This window comes from Lactuca serriola, chromosome 6 (assembly GCF_051521515.1).
Source record: "Lactuca serriola cultivar US96UC23 chromosome 6, Lser_US96UC23_V15, whole genome shotgun sequence".
NCBI lineage: Eukaryota > Viridiplantae > Streptophyta > Magnoliopsida > Asterales > Asteraceae > Lactuca > Lactuca serriola.
Window position 1 is genome coordinate 4535753 of NC_136413.1, and position 26484 is coordinate 4562236.

At 32.9% G+C, this 26484-nt stretch overlaps 4 protein-coding genes across 4 annotated transcripts; 3 read left to right on the plus strand and 1 right to left on the minus strand.

The window, feature by feature from the left end:
* The first annotated feature begins 374 nt into the window (after window positions 1-374).
* LOC145057952 (autophagy-related protein 8f) lies at window positions 375-2420 on the plus strand. Its single transcript, XM_079005867.1, has 6 exons — window positions 375-513; window positions 1038-1080; window positions 1163-1218; window positions 1520-1572; window positions 1648-1766; window positions 2163-2420. Exons 2-6 carry the CDS (start codon window positions 1044-1046, stop codon window positions 2255-2257), a joined length of 360 nt encoding a protein of 119 aa, XP_078861993.1. The 5' UTR covers window positions 375-513; window positions 1038-1043; the 3' UTR covers window positions 2258-2420.
* A 7712-nt stretch (window positions 2421-10132) lies between these two features.
* LOC145059470 (uncharacterized) lies at window positions 10133-15599 on the minus strand. The gene is made up of 9 exons (XM_079007320.1): window positions 15572-15599; window positions 15358-15480; window positions 15073-15222; window positions 14792-14959; window positions 14463-14708; window positions 13938-14373; window positions 12903-13843; window positions 11559-12776; window positions 10133-11433 (listed from the first exon to the last, which is right to left on the minus strand). The coding sequence occupies exons 1-9, from the start codon at window positions 15597-15599 to the stop codon at window positions 10133-10135; spliced, it is 4611 nt and encodes a 1536-aa protein (XP_078863446.1).
* A 4522-nt stretch (window positions 15600-20121) lies between these two features.
* LOC145058327 (L-lactate dehydrogenase A-like) lies at window positions 20122-21523 on the plus strand. Its single transcript, XM_079006248.1, has 2 exons — window positions 20122-20799; window positions 20872-21523. Exons 1-2 carry the CDS (start codon window positions 20191-20193, stop codon window positions 21322-21324), a joined length of 1062 nt encoding a protein of 353 aa, XP_078862374.1. The 5' UTR covers window positions 20122-20190; the 3' UTR covers window positions 21325-21523.
* A 2210-nt stretch (window positions 21524-23733) lies between these two features.
* LOC145058959 (NADH dehydrogenase ubiquinone 1 beta subcomplex subunit) lies at window positions 23734-25722 on the plus strand. Its single transcript, XM_079006835.1, has 4 exons — window positions 23734-23999; window positions 24279-24365; window positions 24470-24565; window positions 25482-25722. The coding sequence occupies exons 1-4, from the start codon at window positions 23862-23864 to the stop codon at window positions 25536-25538; spliced, it is 378 nt and encodes a 125-aa protein (XP_078862961.1). The 5' UTR covers window positions 23734-23861; the 3' UTR covers window positions 25539-25722.
* The last annotated feature ends 762 nt before the right edge of the window (window positions 25723-26484 follow it).

Consider the following 26484-nt stretch of genomic DNA (forward strand, 5'->3'; position numbering starts at 1 on the left):
TTACCAAAACGAGTAAGAAACTTTGGTTTTTGTCCATATTTAGATAACTATATTTTTTTTTATACATTTCACCAATAAACTTGTTTGACCTGTTCATAATAAGGTAATATTACCGTAATTACCGGTCATGTTACCCTATATTGAACAGGTCAAACAAGTTCAATGGTCAAATGTGTAAAAAAAAAAACATGATTACCTAAATATTGACAAAAACAAAAATTTGTTACATTTCTAAGTCATTAACCTTTGATTTTACAAGAGGTTGACGTGGTTTTGCCGGGTCTAGTCCGGCCTCAGCCATATCTTCGAAAAATCAAATAACAAAAACTTTTTCTTTGCTTGACAAAGGCCCTAAAAGATTTAGTAAAATACAAATATATAATCCCTTGATTATTATTTTCCCAAAGCACACACTTTCTTGGAGTACAAAACAAAAGGCCAGAGTAGTTTTATTATCATCAAAAATCAATTCATACCCTCAATCAAGTTTGGTCTCTAAAGTTCTTCGAAGAGGTTAGTTCTCTCATATGCTGTCACAAAGTTTCTTTAAATATCGCTTCTTTGATTCCGTTTGACTAAATTTATGTTCTTCCTGCGATGATCTTGAGGAAAATTCGAGTGATTTTGCTTGGGTTTGTTTCGATTTCTATCAAGTTATTTTAGTTTTATCAGACGGATGATTCTTGATGTTAAAGATGTTGAACTTGATGTCTTAAAAATATATATATTTCTTTTAGGGATTGCTTTGGTTTACAATATTGTATGTATATTTGGATTTTGGTGATAAAAAGGGGTAATGATTATGCTCATTCCGATCACTTTATTAGTTTCATTAATTGTGCATACCGACATACCGTATGAGCTTTATTCAATTTTAGGGTTAAATTTTGACTTTTTGAGAAATGTCAATATGTGATCGAAAGATTTATGTATTGATCATCAAACGAAGAAAGTATTGTTGACTTTTTGAAGTTTGCTACTGTTCTACTTGTTATTGATTGTTCATATTTCTAAACCTTTCATTTCATTTTGAGTAGATTGAAATGGCAAAGAGTTTATTCAAGCAAGAACATGATCTTGGTGAGTGTTCCCTTTTATTGTATGAATATTTCTGATCTATAATCGGTTTCAATTTATTAATGAATCTTGATGTTTGTTTCAGAAAAAAGGAGAGCAGAGGCTGCTAGAATTAGAGAGAAATACCCTGATAGGATTCCTGTAAGTATCAATCTTTCTCCAGATTTATCATGTTTATATAGACGACTCATTTTTATATTTGGCATGAAAAGACTTGTTTACCCTTATCTTTTTTTTTTCTTCTACTAACAAGTACTTGAGAAGATTCTAACTCCAGGTTCCCTTACCTACAGTTAAAAACCTCTTTTTTTTTTCGAGGGCATTTTAGTAAATCCGTTCATTTTCGACTCTGTCCTTAACATTTGTGCCATAAAAGTTACAACTTTCATAGTTTCTGTTATATGGTTTCAATGTAAGCTTCTTGAATTTTGTTATTTTAAAGGTGATTGTGGAGAAAGGGGAGAGAAGTGATGTTCCTAACATCGATAAGAAAAAGTAAGTTTCATTAAGGGTAAAATGGTCTTTTTCAGTGAAGCTGAAAATTGTTTAACATGAAATTAAAAATTGCAGGTACCTTGTTCCAGCTGATTTGACTGTTGGTCAATTTGTTTATGTGATACGTAAAAGGATTAAACTGAGTGCTGAGAAGGCCATATTCATCTTTGTTGACAATGCTCTGCCCCCAACAGGTAATTTTACCAATCTACCCTTTTACTCTTCAAACTTCTAAAATGATTGAAATTCTCACTGAACTTGGTGTTCTGTATTTATTTCAAAATGAAGTATTAAAATGGTATATAAATTAAATTTAATGAATTTTCTCTTGAATGGATTTTGCAAAACTAAAATTTAGTTATATTTCCCAAACATTTTTAAAACTTCTTTTTCCATAATTAAAATGAGAGTTAAACAAATAGTCCACATGGGCACCACATAGGCAAAAGAAAAACATTTTTATCTGCTATATCAAGTCACAATGGTGTAATAAAACCAAATGATTATGTTTAGTGGCAAACTCGTCCTATTTAAAACTTTCAGGACTAAAAAGGGCAAATGGGTAATATTTTTGTGGTGTTATTTTTCAGGGGCAATTATGTCCGCGATATATGAAGAAAAGAAGGACGATGATGGTTTCTTGTATGTTACCTACAGTGGAGAGAACACGTTTGGAGACAACTGACATTTTATATGTTTTCATCACATTTTCCAATAATGGATTTTATATTTTCTTGGAATCTTGTTCTTTTATCAAGGATTTGTCTACAATCATATAATTGGAGAATTGTATATAGTCTAAAACTTGAAGAATGGGTTTGTTAATAATCATTTACCTTTTATTTTTATTGATGAGTCTTTTTTTTTTTTTTTTTTTTTTTTTTTTTTTTTTTGATATTGATTCATGGGTGTTTCTGTATTCCGTATTCTAGCAACACTTTCTTCTTGCTACCAATAAAGGCAATGTATTTTATCTTTTATTCATAATAGCAAGATACTTAGTCTTTTACAATGACAAAATTGAAATAATGGTAAATGTAGTTTGTCGATTGCCATTTTGGTTTAAAAAGTTAGTTTTCGACTAGCACCACCTGACACCTATTCCAAAACTTTGATTTTGTTATGAGTTTGGTTTAGTAAATTTTGAAACTCTTTATAACGAAGGATTTACCCTTTCTATTATATTTTCTAATGTTTTTTATTGCAAAAATTTAGAAAAAAAAAAGGAAAAATAAATTTCTCTCTCTCTCTCTCTCTCTCTCTCTCTCTCCAAATTTATGGTCATTTTAAATTTTTTATTTATACTTATTTTGAAACAAAATATTTCTTTTGTTGTGAAATTGTTACATAAAATATTATTTCAATGTGAGATAATATTAACATTAAACATTTCTAAAGAAACGTTTGATATTGATATGTTTTCAAAACTTGGGATGTCATAATTGATATAAAACATAATTTATACTAATGATTTACATCTCCTTAATCTCTCAGTGTAAGATATATTTGCATCGATACCTATGATACAAATAACTGAGTGGGTCAAGGTGAGAAACTTGGTGAGTACATAGAGTTTTCAACCTACAATAATATATTTAATTATTAAACAATTAACCAAATTACCCACCCCTGTATTATTATTTATTTTTTCCTAAGGATTTATCCTAAGGATCATCTCCTACATCACATTTACTTATCATATCCTACATTGCATTTCCTTATATATATTTGTTGCCAAGGATTTTCCCTAAGGTCCATCGCCTACAACGCATAGACAATACTGTTTCGAGGATTAGTCCCCCAATATGTGTCCAGTAAGGGTTGGAGTATCATCTTATGACTACGTAGTTACTACATCGTTTGAACTCATAATTCATCACATACAGGTTATGAGCCTACTGGTGTTTCCACGTGACTTGTTTAGATTAGTCAGTGGTCGTCATTTATACTCTAGTAGATGACTACATCGCAACATTGCAAGTCAAGGTCAAGGCATCTCCAAGTCATTTCCTATTTATCATCATCTATTTATCATTATCTATCTACCATCACCTATCTATCATCTCCTATCTACCATCCTCTATCACTACCCAACACATATTTATAAGTGTATAATACTTATATGATTAAATCAATTTAAATGTCATCACATATTATTTTATCTAACACATAACATTTTCGACACAAATAATAAGCACATAAAGCATGTAATTATCTAGATACTTCATATCTATGTGTAAGATGAATGTAACTATGCACTCTCTTGATAAAGTGGATACCTGGCGATTTCGGCAGCGCTTCGCTTAGTACTTTGAAAATACCTAGACGCATAGAGTACAAAGCCTCAGTCTAGTTTTGTAATCCTGGTGACCATAATAATTATAGTCTAGATTTCTCACTAATCATAATGTCTACATCAAGATTTATCAAGTAAGGATGAATGACTAGGGATGAGCATATGGACCGGGGAACCGCTCGAAACCGGTACCGAGAACGGAACCCGATGGAACCGGTCAGGCCGGGACCGGGACAATATTCTTTTGGATTTTTGGAACCGGTAGAACTAGACCCGGTAAAACCGAAAAAACCGGAACCGTTTGTTGCTATTTATCGAGGACCGGTTCCAACATTAAAGACATGGCAAGAACCGGTAGGAACCAGGAACCGGTAGAACCGGCGGTTCGGTTCTTACTTTCGGCCGACTTCGGTTCCCGGGACGGGTCCGGTTCGGGCCGGTTCCAGCCGAGTCAGTTCCTTTGCTCATCCCTAGGCAGGACAATTGGGAGGCAGTACCATTTCAACATAAAAAATTTTCTGGAATCCAACAACCAAGTCAACGTGACCATTATATACACATTTCCCGTAAATAGATCGATTGGTATAATGACATGTAATTACTGATAAATTTTATTTATAGGTTCATAATAACGACTTATGATTATAAATATAAGTTACACTGAAAAGACTAGAGTGTAGCTTAACTTATAGAGGTTTTTCTTGACAAAAGTTAGGAAATTGCACTGACAAAGCTTCTACTCGCTAGCTACTACTACTTCATGGGTTGCAAGGCTTCGCCGAAGACTAAAACTAATGGAAAATGGGCTAAAATCGAAAGCGACTGGAGAGAGAAGAACTTAGGAGGTGTGGGAAGGGAATGAGGCTTGGCCTCCTGTTTATAGCCGTTTTTGGGGGCACGACGTGTAACAAGGGTGCATGTAGCTTATTTTAAGGTGACGACTCCCCAACCAATTTGTGCCACATGTCAGGCTCTCCGTGGTCCACATTTTCACCTTCTAGAAGCATGCGTCGTGCACTAGGTGCGCACCACGCGGGACGCAAAACCCATATTTTGTAAATTCCATAGCTTCTTCATACAGATTCAATTTTTACGGTTTTTTTTTCCACGTGTAACTTTCAGCGAGTACTACAACTTTCCATTAGGCTCCATCGGCTATTTCTGATTTTATTTTTAGCACTTCTTTTTATATGATTTAATGATTTTGCAAAAATCATAACTCTCTCGTATGGACTCCGATTTTGGTATTCGTTTTACCAGAATTCTTATCTTAAGGAGTTCCACGACTTTCATTTTGGTGACTTTACCCAAAAGTCAACTATTTTCTTCGTAACTTTTGAAATTTTTAATTATGTGGTTGATTTTTATATCTTATAAAACTTAGATTTTTTTCATATGAACTCGGATTTCTATGAAATTTATATTTTCGGGATCACGTCGACATATACTTTCAATATATATATATATATATATATATATATATATATATATATATATATATATATATATATATATGTGTGTGTGTGTGTGTGTGTGTTATGACATATTTATTTTTACGATTTACAGATGATTTGATTGATTTTTCAGATTTTTCTTAATACGAAACTTATATTATATCTTAAATGTCTAGCCCAATTTTGGGGGCGTTACACTATCTTTATCTCTATCTCTATCTCTAAGAGCGAAGTTGAAAGATGGTGGTGGTGGTGACGATAAGGATATGAGAGGAAAAACTAGGATCACCGCCCCCTTTCTCAGATCTACGTCGCCAGAAACCCTAATCCACTTACATCGTTGCCGGAGAAGGATTGGTGGTTGGGGCAGTGTTCTTCTGATTTTTCATTTGTTTCTCTCTTCGTCTCCCTCCTTCTTTATTTTGGTTGCTACTATAGCCACCTCTCTTTCTCTATCTTCTGTTGCTATGAACTCCCCAGCTACCACCCTTCGTGTTCTCCGATAGTGGAATGCTACATTCACTTTCAACATCATCTCGTTCAGATGAATCCCGTGTTCTCAACAGATTTGTAAGTCGACGTTGACACGGGTGGAACCGACGATGGTACCCTATCATTGTCGTCGATGCACCCTATCTATGTCTTCATAAAGGAGTAGCTCCGGCGAAAGATCTGACATAAAAATGATGGTATTTTGTCGAAAGATCCGGTGACCATTGATGGTGGTGGTCCAATATCAAATGAAGAGGGAGAGGGAAAGAATTAGTATGTTAAAAGAGAGATGGTGGGTGAGTAGGAGGTGGGTTGAGCGTTGAAATTTTCTTTTCTATTTTTCTTTTAATAAGATAAGTATTTAAGCAAACAAAAAATTTGAAAAATAAATTATTAAGGGCAAACTCATTATTTAAAAAGAAAATTCAAAACAACATGGAGCAAACTTGCAACAAAATCAAATTTTAGACTGGTGGTGCTAATCTAAAACTTTTTGGACCAAAGTGACAATTTTTGGCTAAACATAAGGACTATTTTTGCAATTTTTTCATTTTACAAGTAATAGTGATATACTTATATTTCTTTACTGATTATAAAAATATATAACCTAAAACGTGTAAAATACTTAGGGCTCCGTTTAGTTACAAAAAAATGAGGTTTTTTTGGAAAACATTTCTAAGAAAATGAGAATTATGAAAACTTGTTTGGTTAATGTTTTTTTAAAGAAAAAAACTTCCAAGAAAATGAAATTTTCCAATTTTCAAAATTACAAATAACGTGGAAAACTGTAACGGTCGGAATCTAGGTATTTACCTTTCTTTCCCTTAGAATGAAATTTCATTGCACAATTGGTCCCTTCGTACGCTGGGTGTACTTAAGGGTACGCTTAGCGTACTGGGGATGGCTGATCGCGGAGGTGTACCACCCTAATAATCGCATTTGTGACCTATATAAACGTCCTTAAGTCATTCGGACCTAACCCTAACCATCCTCCATCACTCTCAATCGTCCCAAAAAACCAAAAACCTTTGTGTGTGCCTCTTGAGCTTGTGAGTGCCTCAAATACCTCATTTTTGGTGTCTTAGCAAAGATAAGGAAGGGGAAGCAAGCTTGATCGTAGGAAAAGCTTTTGGATCTTGCATTTGGAGCAACTTAGGAAGCTTGTGGAGGTAAAAAGTTTTCTCCTTGCTAATCCTTGTTGTTTATTGAGCTAGGGTTTTCTAAGAGTCCTCTTTTAAGTTCATAAATCATCTCTTGGGAGTTTGGGCAACTCCAAAGGTAAGGAATGATAGATTTGAGGTCCTTTAGCTTGATTATGTCCTAAAATGCAAACTTGATGGGTTCTTTGGCTCCATGCATGAGTTAAGACCCTTGGAAAGGTCTTAATGGGTTACAATGAGTTGTTAGGAGCATATATGGCATGCAAAGGCATAAAGTTGCAAAATTTATGCCTTGGGACTCTTTAAACGACCTAGATCTGAAATTGGAATGTATAGTCTTTATGTATTAAGCACTTAATGGGGGATATGCTTTGTCCACTTTGTACGCTGGGTGTACCAATTAGTACGCTGCACGTACAGCCGAGGAACCCAATATGCTTAGAGTAGTTTTGTAGTACGCTGGGCATATGTTGTGCTGTGGGGATTGGGCTTTGGTGGACTTTTTGGGCCAATTGGATTTCACTTAGCTTCGGGCCTGGACCGTTTGGAGATGTTGGGCCTTGAGAATTGCTTTGGGCTATTGATGTCATGTTTGGGCTTTATTGGGCCATGTGGCCCATTATAGATTTAGACTTTAACCCTAGTCCCATTAATGAAGGATAGACTTTTGGGCCCTCATGGAGGGATTTGGACTTAGGATTGTGGGACTTTTTGGCTAGGTTGTGTTATAATTCTAATTAGGGTTATTTGTATCATTGTTCAGTGTGAGATTTTGGACTAGTAGTCGAGCAACTATTGTTTAGCATATTGAGGAGAGTCTTCTCACTACACTCATGGGTCGAAGGCACCAAGGCTGACCTATTAATTGATATGAGGTTTTTAGTAATTGAGTATGCAATGGTTTTGTTAATTGGTATATGTGCTGACTTATGTAAAGACTATGGGGGGAAACCATGACACTTGGCAAGACCATGGGGGGAGCCCATCACCCTTGGATACAAGACCAAAGGGGTAGCCCATGACATTCAAAATGAAGACCATAGAAGGAATCCACAACAAACTTGTATATATGTGCATGGTATTATGTGGTTATGTGTTTTATATGTTTTGGGAAAACTCACTAAGCATGTGCTTACAGTTTTGTTGGGTGTTTCAAGTAGTTCTGGTTCTAAGGGCAAGTGCCCAAGTTGATGTCGCAACGTGCACTCTCCATTATTCCGCACTAGTTGTTTTGGATACTCTGATCTTTTGAACAATGTGCTATGTAATGTAATTTTTGGGAAACAACTACGGATGTTATTTCTAATTATTAAACGAAAAATTTTACCTAAATTTTTGGGCTGTTACAGAAACTTTGAAAAAACAATAAATATTATTTCTCATAATTTTCCTACACCTACCCCTATTTGCCCACACATTACACCCCCACCCCAACCTACCCACCTAAACTATCACATGTCCACCCCACCCTACTCAATACTTTCACCCTTTCCCACCACCTAAGGTGAGGGGGTGCGATGAGAGTAGGGGTAGCTTTGCAAAACTCAGTCTAGGCGGCCGAGTACTCGGATTCAGACATATCCCAAGGCACCTAATTAGGAATTGGCCAAAATACTCGGAATCGGTCGAACGCGGTCAAAATCGGTAAAACTTGGCTCCAATTCGATAAAACTCGGAGAAAATCGGTCCAACTCGGTTAATGCGAACAACTTAGACAAATTAGGAAATTTTGATTTCTATTAGAAAAAAATATATAATTATTATTGATATTTATCTATTTAATTATAAATTTTAATAAACTTATGAGATTTGTTATATATATATATATATATATATATATATATATATATACTTTTCCTAAAATTAATTTCACATAATTTATCCAATCAGAATACTTTCCGCTAAACCGAATATTCTTTACTTGTTATTCGCCGCACTGGGAACATAATGAGTTTTGCAACATTGAGTAGGGATAAAGATGTGGTGATAGGTTGGGTGAGATCGGGTGGGGATATGGTTGATGGTTAGGCCATAAGTTGTATGTTATTTCAAAAGTATTTTCTAAATTTTATACTCAAACTTTCATTTGATTTTTTCGAGAACTCAAAATGGAAAAAAGTTTTTTTGTTCTTAAACGGAGCTTACAAGTTTCATTTTGTATATTGTTGTTATTTGTAAAGAAATGTAAACATGTAATCGATGGAAAATCATAGATGACTCTAATCCATCTACGATTTTAGTGGTTATTTTTGTAATCCTGTCTTTTTTTTTTTTTTTTTTTGGCTATTTTCTAAAAAAAAAAAAAGGAAAAATAGCTATTTTTGTAGTTTTCTCTATAGAAAATAATTAAAGATTAACTGTCCTTTATTATTATTACTAGTTTATAACCCGTGGGAACCACGGTTGCAAAATTAATCACATTTTCATACTAAAATGTCGTAATTATAAAACAAATAATATAATTAAATCATTAACGAATAGGTATTTTATATAGTTATATAAAATTAAAATCATTGATTTAAATTAGGATGTGAATTTAATTTTCAATGTATATTATATAGTTTTAATTTGTGAATAAAATAAAAAAAAGTTACGATATAATATAATTAAATATTTAATTTATTGTAAAAATAAAACAACACCAAAAAGTGAAGTAAATAAAATTTGGTAAAACAATCAAAAAAATAAGTTGTTAAAATAAACATATATTATAAAAAAATTATAAAAGAAAATTTAACAAAGTCTTTTAATAATAATAAGAATACATGTTATGAGGAATATTATATTACAAATAACCTACAAATTTCTAAAAACTTCTTTATAAACAACATTAGAAGTTTTATTTGTAAGTCTACCATCCTTATCTAAAATTAACAATTTTAATCATTCTCTACTTTGAACTCTAGATAGGGCAACATACAACTGACCATGTGTAAAAACCGGATCTTTCAAAAATAAACCAACCTTAGATAAGGACTGTCCTTGGCTCTTGTTAATTGTCATTGCAAAACAAACAGCTAATGGAAATTGTCTTCTTTGGAATTTGAATGAGATTTTTTTTTCAGATGGTGTCAAGATCATTCTTGGAATAAATGTCCGATTTCCAATATTACTTCCAGTTATGATAACTGCCTCAATAACACGTTTGCCCAAAGATATCACTTGTAGTCTAGTGCCATTACATAAGCCATTTTTTGATCAATGTTTCTCAATAACATAACCGGAACCCCGATTTTCAAAACTAACTTATGATCAGGCAGTCCTGAGACTTTACGACCATTTAAAACATCTGGTGAGTATAAATTAGCATCAAAGTGATCATCGACAAACTCAGATTCACATAGTTTATCCGAGCTTAGATATTCGACTTTATCTCCTGGAAATAATTTTAGCAAACGATCATTTATTTTTCCAACAACTTCATTTTTTGGAGCAAGTATTGCCCTTTCTTGAAAATATTTTGGAATGCTAGAAGCTTCAAGAATTGAAGGGTATACAAACTCGATTAATGAACCTATAGGATCATAAGGATCATTAATTAGAAGATCATCTGGAATATCAATAATTGCTTCGCCATCGTTAGAACCACCAAGTTTCCCTTCTCCTATATCCAAAAGCCATTTTGCAAAATCCATTGTCTTTTGAATAGCAGATGTATGACTTCCGACAGTTAGCCTCATATTCTTGGTTAGTTGATAGACTTTGCATTGTTGCCATAAATATGATGAACTTAAGGAAGCATTGACAATGTATTGTCTACTACCAACTGGGATAACATGTAAATTTTGTCTAAAATCTCCTCCAAAAACAATCACTTTCCCTCCAAATGGCAAATTTGAGTTTCTAGAATCATCACACTTGAATATATCTTTCAAAGTTCGATCTAAAGCTTCAAATGCATGCTTGTGAATCATGGGTGCTTCATCCCAAATGATTAATGAGGTTTTTCGTAATAAACTGGCGAGTTCACTATCTGGTGATATCGAACAAATAGAAACCTCAGTAAGAACCAAAGGAATTATAAACCGTGAATGTGCCGTCCTACCACCGATTAATAATAAAGAAGCAATCCCACTTGACGCAACATTTAAAACAATTTGAGCATTACATCTAACTGCAGCAGATAATGTCTTCCAAAGATAGGTTTTACCTGTTCCACCATAACCGTAGACAAAGAAAACACCTCCTTCATTATTATTTATTGCAGTCATGATATCATCAAAAATGTTTCGTTGTTCGGATGTTAATGCAATATAAAGCCATTCAAACTCGTTCTTTAAATTCGGTATGTCATAATCTAGTTCCTCATTGATAAGACGATTGTTTGAAGAGGATACAGAATCAACATCGGGTAAAGGCATTCTTGTAAAGTTTTTGAGACTTGAATTGTTACGAAGTAAAATTTGTTCAATCTCAAACAAAGTCAGGTTCTTAATTTGATCTTCATTAAGTGATAGACCTGAAACAAAATTGGTATAATAATTACAAAAAAAATATAAACAAATTTGTTATTGAAATAAATTAGTACTGTATATTGATTTAAACATGTATTTTAAAATAAAAAAGTAAAGAATATTATAATACCTGGAGATTTTAATCTTCGTTGTTGAGTGTAAAGAATTCCATCTGATAAGTATTCCCATGTATTTTCCCACACAACATCCGGGCTAGACAAACTGTGAGATAATAACATGATAGCGAATAAGAAACGTAAGTAATAACCGGATCCAAATTGAGTTGCTTCCTTAATTGCTTCGATGTATTCTTTATCATCATCTAAGAGGCCGAGAGCATGACATGCATCTCTAAATGAAGGACATATTTCACCATTAACCATGCGGATTTCTTCAAATGATTTTGGTCCTTTCACTTTGTCTAAAAGAATTCTTAAGAAATATGCTTCACCAAGATTAGGTGACACTGAATGAATTCTACCAATCGAATATCCAACCTCCCTTGGCTTCCAAGTTTTCAAATCAAGCTTCCAAACAAACTTTGTTGGAAATTCAACATAAGTTAGTTTTTTTGCTTGTTTGTAAACTTTATTGCACTCCATCCAAGACGTGAACATGGAAGAAGCAACAGAAGGCTTGTTGAGAACATTGTCGATGTCGTCATCTGCATCGTAGATAACTTGTTGTTGATTTGGAAGATGAAAAGGAAGTCTCATCACTGAAGGATGCCTGTAATGAACATCATATCCATAAATTTGCCAGGATGCTTCACATGCAGAAAGATATCTACAATCATAGTATTCTTTTATCTCATCGACTGTATCATCTTTATCACAGTCATTGTTGCTTTGTACAAAACCAACAGTTGCTCTATCAGGACCTTTATTAATATATTTGAATAAATAGTTGATGGAAGATCCTTGATTGCACCATTCAACATTTATGTGTGCTTGGTATCGTTTCAAAAGGTATTTGTTGTATGGAACAACATTTCTGTTATCTAACTGGACACCAGATTTTTCGACAAACGATCCATCATTTTTTCTCCTATATACAGGAAAACCATTCTGATCAATTGAAGTATGTTCAGAGAAATTCTTTGGGAAGTTTTTAGAGCATTTGTTATCCACCATGCAAGGGCAATTAACATTTTGAGCACCACATGGACCATGTATCATGAACTCCTTCACAAGTTTATACAAAGCATGATCTTGGTTAATGTCGGGAATCTCAGCTGAAATAAATTGATGAATGTGTTCCACGGTAGGAAGCTTGTAATCAGGTTGCATGAATAGACAAATATGACTGTGAGGCAAACCACGCTTTTGAAACTCAATTGTATACACAACTGCATATATAGAAATAAACAACTTTGTATTAATAAATTTAATAATGTAGAAAATGTAACAATATTTTAAATAAAACATGCCATTAGCATAAAATATGGTTAGTATGAAGTAAAAATTTTAAATACCTGCTTGAACCATGCCAAATACTGCATTTTCGCGTAGGTCTTTAATCAATGCATCAAGTTTGATCTTAAACAACCTACATAGGATATCAGGTCTATCCTCTGGATTAAGAGTAGTGTCTTTAAGAAATCTTCGAACTTCTGGCCATTTTGGATTGCATGTAAATGTTATGAAAAAATCAGGATATCCAAACCACTTACAAAGCGACATGGCGTCTAAGTAGTTTTGCATCATGTAACGTGCACCACCAGTAAAAGAAGAAGGTAATATAACCCGTTGGCCCAATTCCGAAATATTCTTATTCCCTTGATCTTGAAACTTACGCAATTTCTCATAAGATTCACATCGGAGAACTTTTTGTTGCTTCCGTACGTAATATAATCTCTCGCTTTCAATCATTGTATAACCATCTACCAAAAATTGTTGAAAAAGCCTTCTTGAATTCAAAATCAATGAAAAATAATTATCCTTGTCTTGAATTCTGTAAGCGAAAAATTCCCTCATTGTAGTGTTCGAACGCTTGCTATTGCTCGAAGACGTAACACCTCTATGGGGGATGTCAACTCTATAACCATCGTCACCATATGGAAATAGTAGAGGATATTGTAGAGCAAGGTAAGAAGGATGTAATTCACTGATACGACGTAGAGCTCCAAACGAAGTTTGCACTACAATGTCTCTGTTATCAATAAAATCATCAATGTCTCCTACAATTAAAGCGGCAACCTCAGATGCAGTTGGTAGGTTATATGTCCTTCCATCATGTTTTCTTTTTCCAATAATTCGTAACTTTAGGTCAGCACAAGGATTTGAATTAAAAACATCTCTAACCATCCTATAACACTTGACCAACTCGTTATTTGAATCCAACATAAGCTTCAAATATTCTATAATTTGAAGATCAGTTGAATCATCAGTTGATGTAGAGTCATGCTTGGTTCCCCTGTAAATAAAATTATTTTAATATACAAATGAGTAATATAAAAGTAATATTGTTAATGTGATAATAGAAAGTATTAGTAAATTAGAATGTATACTCGAAACATTTTTGTCTATTTGATGTTTCATTTGCGGTATCATATATGTACAACTGGGAAAATCTTGGTTGACATCCATTCGTAGGGAGAAGGCTTCCGATACTATGATAATTTTGACCGCTAAGCCTGAATATGTATGGTGCGTTTCCTTTATTGATGGATGAATCAACTTTCCAACCCATCGATGTAAATGAAAACATTGAATTGTAACGACGAATGTTTTTCATGAAGTATTTGCTTTTAGAATTTATCTCAAGATAAAGTTGTTTGTAACTTTGCGGTGGCTTTTTTAAAGGAGGTAGTTCTACCTTCCCATAACCACAACATAGAGAAAAGATTTTATCCCCTGTTTTATTGCCTCTCGAAGATTCGTCTTTCCATAATTTAGCGTGACATAGTTCACAAACAACATTCTGATCACCATGATCTAAATAACCTGTTAAATAGAACATTATAAAAAATGTAAGTATAAAAAAGTTATAATTACCAACATAAAATATGTAAAATGTTGTTTATGATTATTACCTGTTGATATACCAACATGTGTGGGTTGAATAATATCTCCACCATTAATATTATCATCTCTCGTTAAGCCAAATATAGGTATAGGAGATATATGTGCAGACTTTCTTTTTGAGTTGTGTACTCGTGAAGAATTTTGATTGTGTGTAGCCGTTGAGAAATTGCTTGATTTCTTGGAATTAGAAGATGATGAAAATCGTCGGTTACTTGATAAGTGTGTTGGAACATTATGTTGACTGCTATAAATAGCTGAAAGAAAAACAATATGGTAATCATGTAGTTATTGTAATATAAAATAATATTGTATGTATAATAAAAAAAAATATGCATACCATTTGAGATATTGGAAAGTGGACTCCTAAAATTTAGATTTGAAGGAGATGACAAGGTTGTAGAATGATATTGAGGAGTCTTGTCAGAGGTGATATTTTCCTTTTGAGAGGAAATATGTGTGAGCTTTTTTGAAGAGTTTAAATGTTGACGTCGATTGAAGACATCACCTGCATATAATTTTAACTTTGTTTAATAATAATGAAAATTAAACACAATTGGGTAATTTCATAAAACATATAGTTAGGATAATAAAAATAAGTAAATCACACAAAATAATTACCGTTCAGGCTCGTGTTAACAGGTGGCGTTGCAGACGAACTTTGACCGTTTGATATGGTTGATTTATTTTTATATTTTCTAATATCCAAATATAACTTCCTTAGTTTTCGTTTCTCTTTAGCCGAAGAAGAATCATTTTTTCTCTCATAATCTATAATAGAAAGAAAGTTTAATTAAAATATAATCTATAAACTAAGTTTGTAAGTTATGTTTGTATCTGTTATGATTGGTTTTTGATATAACTGCATGTATGCATAGAGAATATGTGGATCGTTAATATGATCACCTGTTGTTAGGTCGAACATACGTATAGGAGATATATGTGTAGACTTTCGTTTTAAGTTGTGCACTCCTGGAGAAAACTGCTTGGATGAGGATGTTGGACCTTTATAAGGATTGTTAGATAAAGCTGAAATAAAAATGTTAGTTTTTAATCATATACTTATTGTAATGTGAAAGAATACTCCATGTATAATAACAATAATAAAAATTATACATACCATTTGATATATTGGATAGGGGAGTCATATAATTGATATTTGAAGTACATTGAAAGCTTGAGCAATGATATTGAGAAATTTTATTATAGCTACTTTTCAAATGTTAACGATGACCGAAGACATTAGCTACATATAATTTGAAATATAGTTAATAAGGAAAATAGCATTAATATTAATTAATTATATAGATTTAAAATTTTTATATTTTCTAACAAATAACATAGTAATTATACAAAAAAAAATTAACATACGAATAAATTACCGTTTTAGGTACTGTTAAAAGGTGTTGAGGTAGATGAAGTATGACCGTCTGATATGGTAGGTATTTTTTTAAATCTTCTATTATCCAAATATAGTTTCCTTAATCTTCGTCGTTCTTTAGCTGAAGTGAAATCCATGGTATATTCTATCATCTGTATATATAAAAAATTTAATTAGAATTTAAAATACAAATGGTACGTTAAATAAAACTTATGTATAATGTTACAATTATAACAAATATTATAAAACAAATATAAAATATGATGAGTAGTTTAAAAGTAATTGAAAAATAGGTAATGATCATATTTTACCCTCATGTATTTGTATAAATGAAAAATAGGTTTGAAAATGTAAGGTGATTGCAATGGCCTTCAATTAATGTTGCCAATGTGAGATTTAATCAACATAAAGTGGGAACCCAAAAAATAATATAATTTATTTTCAAAGTACAAATATAGAAATTGGTAAATTAGTTACTTTTTAACCAATGAAAATAAAAATATTAAAGGATTCAATAAATAACTTAACCATAATTAAAAAAGACACAAATTATATTATAAATTATAAAAGTTTATTACAACAAATAGAAAATAAACAATTCTAATTATATATCAAATAATCCGTATAATATTAAAGTTGATTGTTCTGTATCACAAAAAGAATACCACGGGAACTTATCTTCAAGGATAAAGAATATAGTGAAGTAAATGATGAAAGGATTTCCAAAAGCAAACTAAGAAATATACCAACGAAGAGTCGTGCAGCAGTGGTAGACGGGATTTGGAGAGTCCTACAGTGTAGTGACGCCGTATGACTCTACCGACAGACCTTTATCGTAGGCTGACGGACGGAGGCAAAAATCGAAGGGGATTGTAAGACTTATTTCACTCGGGTAGCAAGCGACATGCCGACAGTTGAAGAAGAGGGTGAAGACAGAGAGTCGGGACTGAGAACGGAGAGGGATTAGAGCGTGATCAACGTATATCAGCAAAAGGTATTTAGGTTTTTTGTAGTTTTCTCTATAGAAAATAATTAAAGATTAACTGTCCTTTATTATTATTATTTTTGTCTGTTTGTAAATTCATGGTAGTTTCAACTATATAATTGAAAAAAGTTTATTCATACGCTATGCTTGTAAGAAGAAAGAATTATGAAACATTTTAAGACATAAATCACTTTATATTCTATTTCATTAATAAATAACTGACTGATATTTTATGACTTGTTTTCATTTTTTCAATTTATTTTAATTTCCGACGAGTCTCGGTCATACTCCATCATAACTTCTTATTCAAGAAAATGCATTAACTTTTTGTTGATATTTTAGGTATTTGATTATTAATTAAAAACTTTTACTATATAATATATATCATGGAATCGCCTATTGTTTAAGGTTGATGGTATTTCCAAACAATCAAACAAACCACAATCTTATTCTTATGGTCAGTTTGGACTTTTAGGCCACACGTTAAGATCTTGAACTTGAAGCTATTTCACTTTTCAAACCCTAAGAAATAGTCTAAGTATCAAATACCTCTTAAGTTTGATGGTATTCAGTATTATTTAATTCATTAACATTAGGGTGTTTGGACATGCGAATTGAGAAAATGATAATGTAATACTGAATTAACAAAAATTAAGTAACTAAGCAATTAACTATAATAAAATAAAGGGTAAATTACACGAATGGTCCCTGAGGTTTGGGATAACCTATCTATTTGATCCCTAACTTTTATTTGTAACTCGGAAAGTCCGTTTAACTTTAATTTTGTTGCGTAGTTAGTCCCTATCAAATACCTTATAGATTTTGTTGTATTATTTATTTGTTTTTATAAGTTTATAAGAGTAAATGCACCCATAGTTACCCCACCCCATATAAGCTCCCTGTTTTCTTTTCCGAATATTTGATAATAAATAAAAGCTTCTAGTTCAATAATATGACGTGTTGTTTTCTTTTCTTGATCTTGAACATAGGTGAAAAAAAATATTAGTAAGTTTTTTTATGTGGGTATCTTCAATATACGGGACTGTGTCGTACAAATAGTGAGAAAATTACACAAGATTGTTTTGGGAATAAACTTGTCTGAAAATGATAGATATTTTTGAAGAAATTCCTATTTTATGAAATATGATTTAAGAGTATATTTATTATTTCTAATAGTTATATTGTTCTAATAGTTTTATTATATGTTATGATGATGGATTCTGTGTCCGATGTTACGTCATTAATACCAGGGACGTTCCAAACATATTTTGAGCCTAGGACGAGAGAAAAAAATGGGCCCTTAAAAACACAAATGTCATCGAGTTTTTTTATAATAAGTCAATAATTAAAAAAAATTATTTGTATTATCTTTTAAATATAACAATTTCCATAAAAAATTTGGGTCCTTTTAAAAAATGGGCCATGGACAGTCACCCCTATCGTCCACCCTTTAGGACGGGCCTGATTAATACGTAAATATAAAACACAAACACAACATACTATGTTTCTAGAAAAGAATGTTGATAGAGTGGGTCAAATTCAATCAAACAAAATTCAATATTAGTATTTGTACGTGTGTATACAATATAAGGTAATAAGGGAACGGTTCACATAAACTCATAAATTTTTTGTATCCAACAAAATATGATCACAGAAAACTTGATAACGTTTGTAATAATTTGAAAATTTGAATATTGTTTGTGCCTTAAATTTATATTAAGTGGTTTTATATTTGATTTTGGTTTATCTTTTTGACTCGGACGTCTTTTTATAACAATGTTTTTGAAGAATCTAAAAAAAATAAAATGCTTTTTTTTTTTTAATTTTTTATAAATGAGTTGATAAGAACCTAAGAACCTACAAATGAATGATATCTCATTTTGTAAAACTACTCACCTACACATGTAAACCACTATTATGATTTAAAACCTATAAATGAATGATATCTCATTGGTACAAGAGATGCATGTTGATGCCCATACGATCGGATTACATGGCTATATGGTCTCAAAAAATTAAAAGATAACTCTGAAACAGATTCTTGCTTGATAATTGAAAAGTTGTTTAACAAACAAAGGAAACAAAATATTTATAAGGAGGTGAAGATAAACTTTATTTCTTAACCTCTAGAAGATCAGAATTGACTAGAACAAGATTCCTAATGAATTAACTATATCGAATCAAAAAAATGTTGCCGATAATAAAAAAAACAAACAACTGCATTTTTTAGGCTCAAGAATGATTACGAATGGTCAAAAACATCACACATGACGACAAATTATGAGTTTTCTTAATCGGTCAATTTTCATACGAATTTCATCCAATTACAAGTTGTTGGATACTTGGATCTCTTTGAGAGATTTATTATTGATTTCATCAGACTTTAATTCTTATTATTAGTATTACCGACATAATAAAGTCATGCATCCATGCTTGTACCGCATAAATCACATATAAAATGCCCTACACACTGAATCTAAGTGACCAATAAAATATTCTCCTATTATAAATTCTAAAATATGAAAAAACTATTAATAGAGTTTTTTCAAATTTCAAACGTAAATTTTTTCAAATAACTTGTTAATTGACAAGTTGTTGGCTTGAGCTATTTTTAACAATAGTTTTATACAAATTAGAAATGGACAATTACGTAATAAGGGGCCATAAATAAGCAATTTAAAAAACTTGTTCTCTTAAAAAAACAAATAAGTTTTTTTCTTTTTTAATAAAAAAACACCAATAACAACTCTCCTATTATAAATCCTTTTAAAAAAATTAAATATCACTCTATATTTTGTTTCTATTTATATTTATATTCATATAAAACAATGATACGATCAAATCTACTAATTTTTTCTTTTACTATTCTTTCTTGATTTTGAAAGTTGCCATAATCTAATAAATATAACAATTAATAATAATAATAATAATAAGATATTTGATTTCTCATACTTTAATAATATTTCTTACCTTCACCCGTTAAATCTGTTTTATCAATATAACCTATAATCTACCATTATACGTATACCTCATCGAACTTTAAATTACATTTGGATTGGATAAGTTTGTAGTTTGTACGTTATGCAAATATATTCGTACATACGGCCATGCAAGTTGTTAGTATCCGGTGCGACCGTAGCATTAGTCCCTACACCCCATGAGCGCTTTATAAAGTTTAAAAGTATTAACAATTATTTTATATTTTTATTTTAAATAATAAATACTTAAGCATATATTATTATTATTATTATTATTAACTTTATTAGTCAAGGAAAGCAGTATAAATACACTCCATCGTATCCAAATTCAGTCAAGAATCAAAAATATCATACACATTTACAGAGACAGAAAAGAGGATTTTTAGATCGACAAAATGCAGAAAACTGCATCATCTTCAACCTTGGGTCCAGATGGTTTAGACATAGCACAATCGTTCTTCAAGCCCATTCAAGGCGCATCGCCACCATCACCAACCAGCCGGAGCACCAAAATCTCCGTCGTTGGTGTCGGGAACGTTGGTATGGCCATCGCACAGACCATCCTCACCCAAGGTCTCGCCGACGAGATCGCACTTGTCGACGTCAACGCCGAAAAGCTTCGTGGAGAGATGCTAGACCTCCAACACGCCGCCGCCTTCCTCCCACGAACGAAAATCTCCGCTTCCGTTGATTATTCCAGCACTCTCGCATCAGATCTTGTCATCGTCACCGCCGGTGCACGACAGATACCGGGGGAGTCTAGGCTTAACTTGTTACAGAGAAACCTCGCCCTGTTCTCAAAAATGATCCCGCCGTTGGCTGCAGGGTCGCCGGAGACTATCATGCTCATCGTCTCGAATCCGGTGGATGTTTTGACTTATGTTGCTTGGAAGCTATCTGGGTTTCCGTCGAATCGAGTTATCGGATCTGGTACTAACCTCGATTCATCCCGATTCAGGTTCCTCATTGCTGATCATCTAGATCTCAATGCTCAAGATGTACAGGTGAGTTATTTTCATATCAAACTTCATATTTTGCTTCTCGTTTCTATTTCGATCACTCATCTGGTATTTTAGGCTTACATCATCGGAGAACATGGAGACTCATCGGTGGCGTTATGGTCAAGCATAAGCGTAGGAGGGGTTCCGATACTTAGCTTTTTAGAGAGGCAACAAATCGCATATGAGAAGCATACACTTGAGAAGATTCACAGAGAAGTTGTGGAAGGTGCATATGAAGTAATCAGGTTGAAAGGATACACATCGTGGGCAATTGGGTATTCGGTGGCTAGTTTAGCTCGAAGCATCTTGAGGGATCAACGTAGCATTCACCCTGTTTCTGTGTTGGCTAAAGGGTTTTACGGCATTGATGGTGATGGTGTCGGCGAGCCATTTCTGAGTTTGCCGGCGCAGTTGGGGAGGAGCGGCGTCTTGGGGGTGACGAATATTCATCTGACGGAAGATGAAGCAAAACAGCTTCAAGAATCTGCTAAGACAATCTTGGAGGTGCAAAGCCAATTGGGCATTTGACTTGACTTGAGTTGACTTGATTTGATTGAGCCATATGTTTTATTTATGTTTAAGAGTATGTTTTGGTATTTCTGCATTACTCGGGGTTGGTTTTGTAAATTCCCCTAACTAGTAGTAGTTTCCGTATTTTAACCTATATCGAAGATTTTGTTATCGTATTTTGGTACAATATGCAATACAACGGTTCTTCTTTTCAATACATTAACGAATTTGTCATTTGTGGCTCTACAACAATCTCGATCTCGATTTGTCATCAAATTGGATTCCATTTGCGAATATTTGCATGGTATAAGAGTTATAGGATTGATAAATCAAACGTTGATTTTTTTTTTCTTTGAAAATGGCAAATGAAATATATTATAAAAAGCTACATGTACAAAGATGAAAATAAAAATATAGTATTTAACAAAATGGAGATATGTTCCAAACAATCCACCTAACTTTTACATCACAATTTCTATATTTGAACCATGTATATGTTTGAGAGACTACCTCGTCTTTAATTTTTGCAAGATTTATATTTAATTGTTTGAAAACCTTATTGTTTCTTGCCACTCATATGAACCATAACAGTCCATAAATTACTACATTTATCTTTTCCTTCTTGAGTTTACAAGTTCCCTAGCTTATCACAAATCTGATGAAATCTGTCACCTTATTGAACGTGGTGAGAAGGATGCCACACCATTTGAAGATCCATGACCTAGCCTCTATAGCAACTTCATATCTAATCAATAAGTGATCACATGTCTCTTTCTCTTTATTACATAGAGGGCACATATCTGTTTCTACTTTTATGCCCCTTACTTCCAAGTTTGTAGCCACCGGTATTCTATTCATCAAGACTTTCCATATAAAGCATCTTATTTTCAGTGGGATAACCTTTAACCAATTGATTTGCACATCAGAGTGTGGTTTAGGGGCTTTTGATTCTAGCAACTTCTTTAAGGTACTCACCGTGTATTTGCCATCCGAATTCCAGTTGAAATGAAAACCATTAGCAACGGGAATCATATTAACATCACAAAGTAAAGAGCATAAGCTCTAAAAATCATTTGCAACCTCATCAACCATATGTTGTGTTTTCCAATTCCATGTAAAGCCTGTGGTTGTGATCTGTCTGAGATCGAGCAAAACTTTATTTTGTTCCAAAGCATAAAGGCATGGAAAACGTTTTTGGAGTGTAAGAGGTCCACACCATCTATCCTTCCAAAACAAGAAACTTGTGTTTGAATTGGCAGTTATAGAAAATATGTCATGGTGGCTTGCTTTTGCAATATTACACCAAGTTCCATTGGCCGTTTCCTTTGAAATACTTATGATTGTCTTTTTTTTTTTTTTTTTTTTTTTTTTTTTTTTTTTTTAAATTGTGTATGCAGTTTATGCACGTCTTTCATAAGCTATTAGAACCCCGTTTTTAAGTTTCCACCACCATTTTGTCAAGAATGCCAAATACTGGGTCCTTAATATACCAACACCCAGACCCCCATTAGTTTTTGCTGCCACAACTCTTGACCATGACACCCAATGTATAGCTGATTTGGTATCCTCATCTCCCCATAAAATCTTCTTCTTAATTTATCGAGATCTTCAATGATACCAACAAGTGCCTTAAAAAGGAACTAATAATAGGTGGGGAGGCTGTTGAGAACAAACTTGATTAAGGTGAGTCCAAGTGTCCAACAACTCATGGTTTGTTGAATACTTGTAGAGTTTTATCATCATGTAGTAATACATGCTTATTCAGAGGCCTATCCGTTATTAATTAGTCATTCCAAGTTGGCAAACCAAAAGCCACCCTACGTGCACCCCTTGCCATTTGATGTGCATCCTTTGCCATTCGACTTTAAAAAAAAGATGCAATTTCCTTCTTAGAGCCAATAACTTCGTACTTTAAATTGGAGAAAAAAGAGTTCCAGAGGCATCTTCCATTCATCTCTATTTTGGTTTTTCTGCACCATATTTTGATCTCCCTTTTCTTCGATCCGGAATTCCCAACAAATCCTTGACTCCTCGAATACAATGGGATTTCACACCTGGCGAATCTTTCACTCTACCTCCTCTTATTAAGACTATAAACTGTTCCTGCGAATTATGACCTTCCCCCGGGATGTGAGCAAATATATCATGTTGTTTGCTCAACCGTACTTTGGCTATCTTACGTGGAGCTGAATTCGGTTTTTTTGGTGTTCTCGTTGGTATGAAATTAAATAAAATAAAAAAGTAAAAAAAATAAAAAGAATGAGAATGTCAATTTCATATTTTTAGAGATCAAAATTGTAATATAGTCTAAATTTAAGTATGAAATTGTAACAAAAAAGGATTAAAACTGCTGCTTAATGATAACCAAAGGACCATTTCTGTATTTTACTAGAATTAGATATATACACGCTTAAATGGGCTTGGCTGTGAGGGTCCGACCCATACCCAATAACAATCCCCAATTTTCACATGAACAAATCACCCTTTGTCAGCCGATCTCAAAATTAGTCATCGTTGTGCCATCTATCAATTTGAAGAATCTGATCAAAATAACAATGGCCGGAAGATTGAGGAATGTGGCGTCTCAGATTATGGGTGGAAACGGCGTCGTTGGCCGCTCTGTCGCATCTTCTCTTCGTCTCCGCTCCGGTATGGGCTTACCAGTTGGCAAACATATCGTTCCCGATAAGCCGGTAAGTTGTAATTTCCATTTCCCTCATTTCTCAGATCACAAGCATATTAGTCAATTTCAGTTTCAGTTCAAAGTTAAATTTGGATGTCGTGGTTGGAAATTGCTTTGAAGTTACCTTCAGAAAAAAAAAGAACGAAACCCTAGCGATCAGTTACGAAGATTAACCAAATTATAGGATAAAAATTGGTTAAAAAGTTTCGATTTTATATGAACTTGATGGTCTTATGTACTGAATTAGACGATTGTAGAAAATCTTGAACAATTTCATTGTGTGCTTCAGCTCCCTGTAAATGACGAGCTGATGTGGGATAATGGAACTGCATTCCCCGAACCCTGTATTGATCGCATAGCTGACACTGTTGGAAAGGTAAAATTCCATGTTTCCTCGTTTTGCTTCCTGTTTGGGGAAAATTTGAATCAACTTCATTTCTCTCTTGATATTGAACTCATTCAAGTTACTGTTGATTTCAGTATGAAGCACTTGGTTGGTTATGTGGTGGATTGGGATTTTTTGCAACTCTTGGATTGATGGCTACCTTGAACGACAAAGCTTCTAAGATACCATTTGTAAGTCCCATGATCTTGATACCAAATATTGTTACTTATTTAATAAGGAGAAATCCATGAAAACATCATATGCTGAATGAATAATAACCACATAAAAGAACCAAGTTCTTGCAAGTATTGAAACAAGTGAGATGAATGTGAGGGATGGAATTGTGATTATAAAATTACTTAAGGGTAAATACATACATGAATAGGGTTCATATATTTGTGAATTGGTGTTTTCTTCACTTTTTTTTTTTTTTTTTTTACTTTCGGCTTGCAAGAACCTTTCTAGGGTTCTAAAAAAACTTAACCATTGAAGTGAATTTAACCCATATATATTTGATTTCTAAATATGCTCTAACAGAGATAAAACTAAGGAAATCAAATAACACACTTAACCTTGCTAATCTTTTTGTGATTCTAGATAAGAGATAAAAACTATAAATCTAACTATTATTTTTCAAAAAAAAAAAAAATATAGCATTATATGTTAAATAAGTTAGGAGATAGTTTAAAGTAGACAAAATTTGCTACTTGACGCTATGTTTACACATACAAGATGATGTATTGTATAGGTTTGTTTCTTTTCTTTTTTAACTTTATAGATACATTATATCTTCTTATATGGCTAAGTGGATGGATGATTAATTTATCTATTAAGAACTGGATTATTACCCCCACTACCCTTCATCATAATTTCTAACAGGAGGGTAAAATAGTCATTTGTTAAAGATTCAAGACAATTCAGACACTACATTCAGTTAAAAAAAAAACAATCTTTATATCCACACAAACATTAACATGATTATCCATTCAGCCCATTTTATCCACACATGGAAACTAAATGAAGTGATAATAAGCAGATTTGAATTACAGTTTTATTCATCTGTAATAACTACTAATTTATTATTATTTTGTTGCTGTTGTTGAATAGACTCCAAAGGTGTTTCCATATGATAATCTTCGAGTGGAGCTTGGTGGAGAACCCTAGGAGGAAGTGGAGGGTGTCTATTTGTTTGCATTTGGTGTTTGAACTGATAACTAATAATGTATCATCTTCTCTTTTGAACAAGCAGTTGAGACTATTTATGATTTCACACCATTTTGTAATGAGAAAGTTTGTATTTTCTTCTATGTAATAAATAATCCACATCAACCAAAATATTGAAGTGAAATATACCATCTTCTTCAACATTCCAAATCCAACTTTTTGGTTAACCAAAATGTACATGAATTTCAAAGTACGGTTCTTTCATGGATAATAAATAGCCTAGGTGTAGATGAACACATGAATGGCAGATCTATTATCAGTTTATCACAAAAGGAGGCAAAACATCCATACTTAGATCTCTCAAAACCTTTAATACCCAAGGAATCTTACAAGTTACTAGACCCATTGCTTTGTATCCAGATTATATATATATATATATATATATATATATATATATATATATATATATATATATATATATATATATATATATATATATTTGGGATGATATGCCGTCCCTACAGTTTTTCGGATACCTACAAAGTCTTTTTTTTATTTTTTATTTTTTTTTATTTTTTTCGCTCAACCTACGGAAACGATTTGTCGTTGCTTTAGGGTCGGCAGTCAAACTAAATTTGTCAACTCTATAGTGACGACTTGTCGTCCCTATATGGTCCTCTATGGCGACGACATTTGTCGTCACTATATCTTTTGTCTTTATAGAGTCATATTCTTGTAGTGACAGCAGTCTGCAGATGTTAAAAGACAAACATGTTTCTTATTATTACAGGCTGTTGTCGTTTGATCCACCTCTTCTACTGCAGAGGTGGTCCGTAGATTTTATGAATTTTCGTTTCGAAAAAACGAATGACACCTAACACTTGGAATCGTTAGGCTACCAGTCCTTTGGTCAATATTATTATCACTAAGAAAAATATTATCTAAA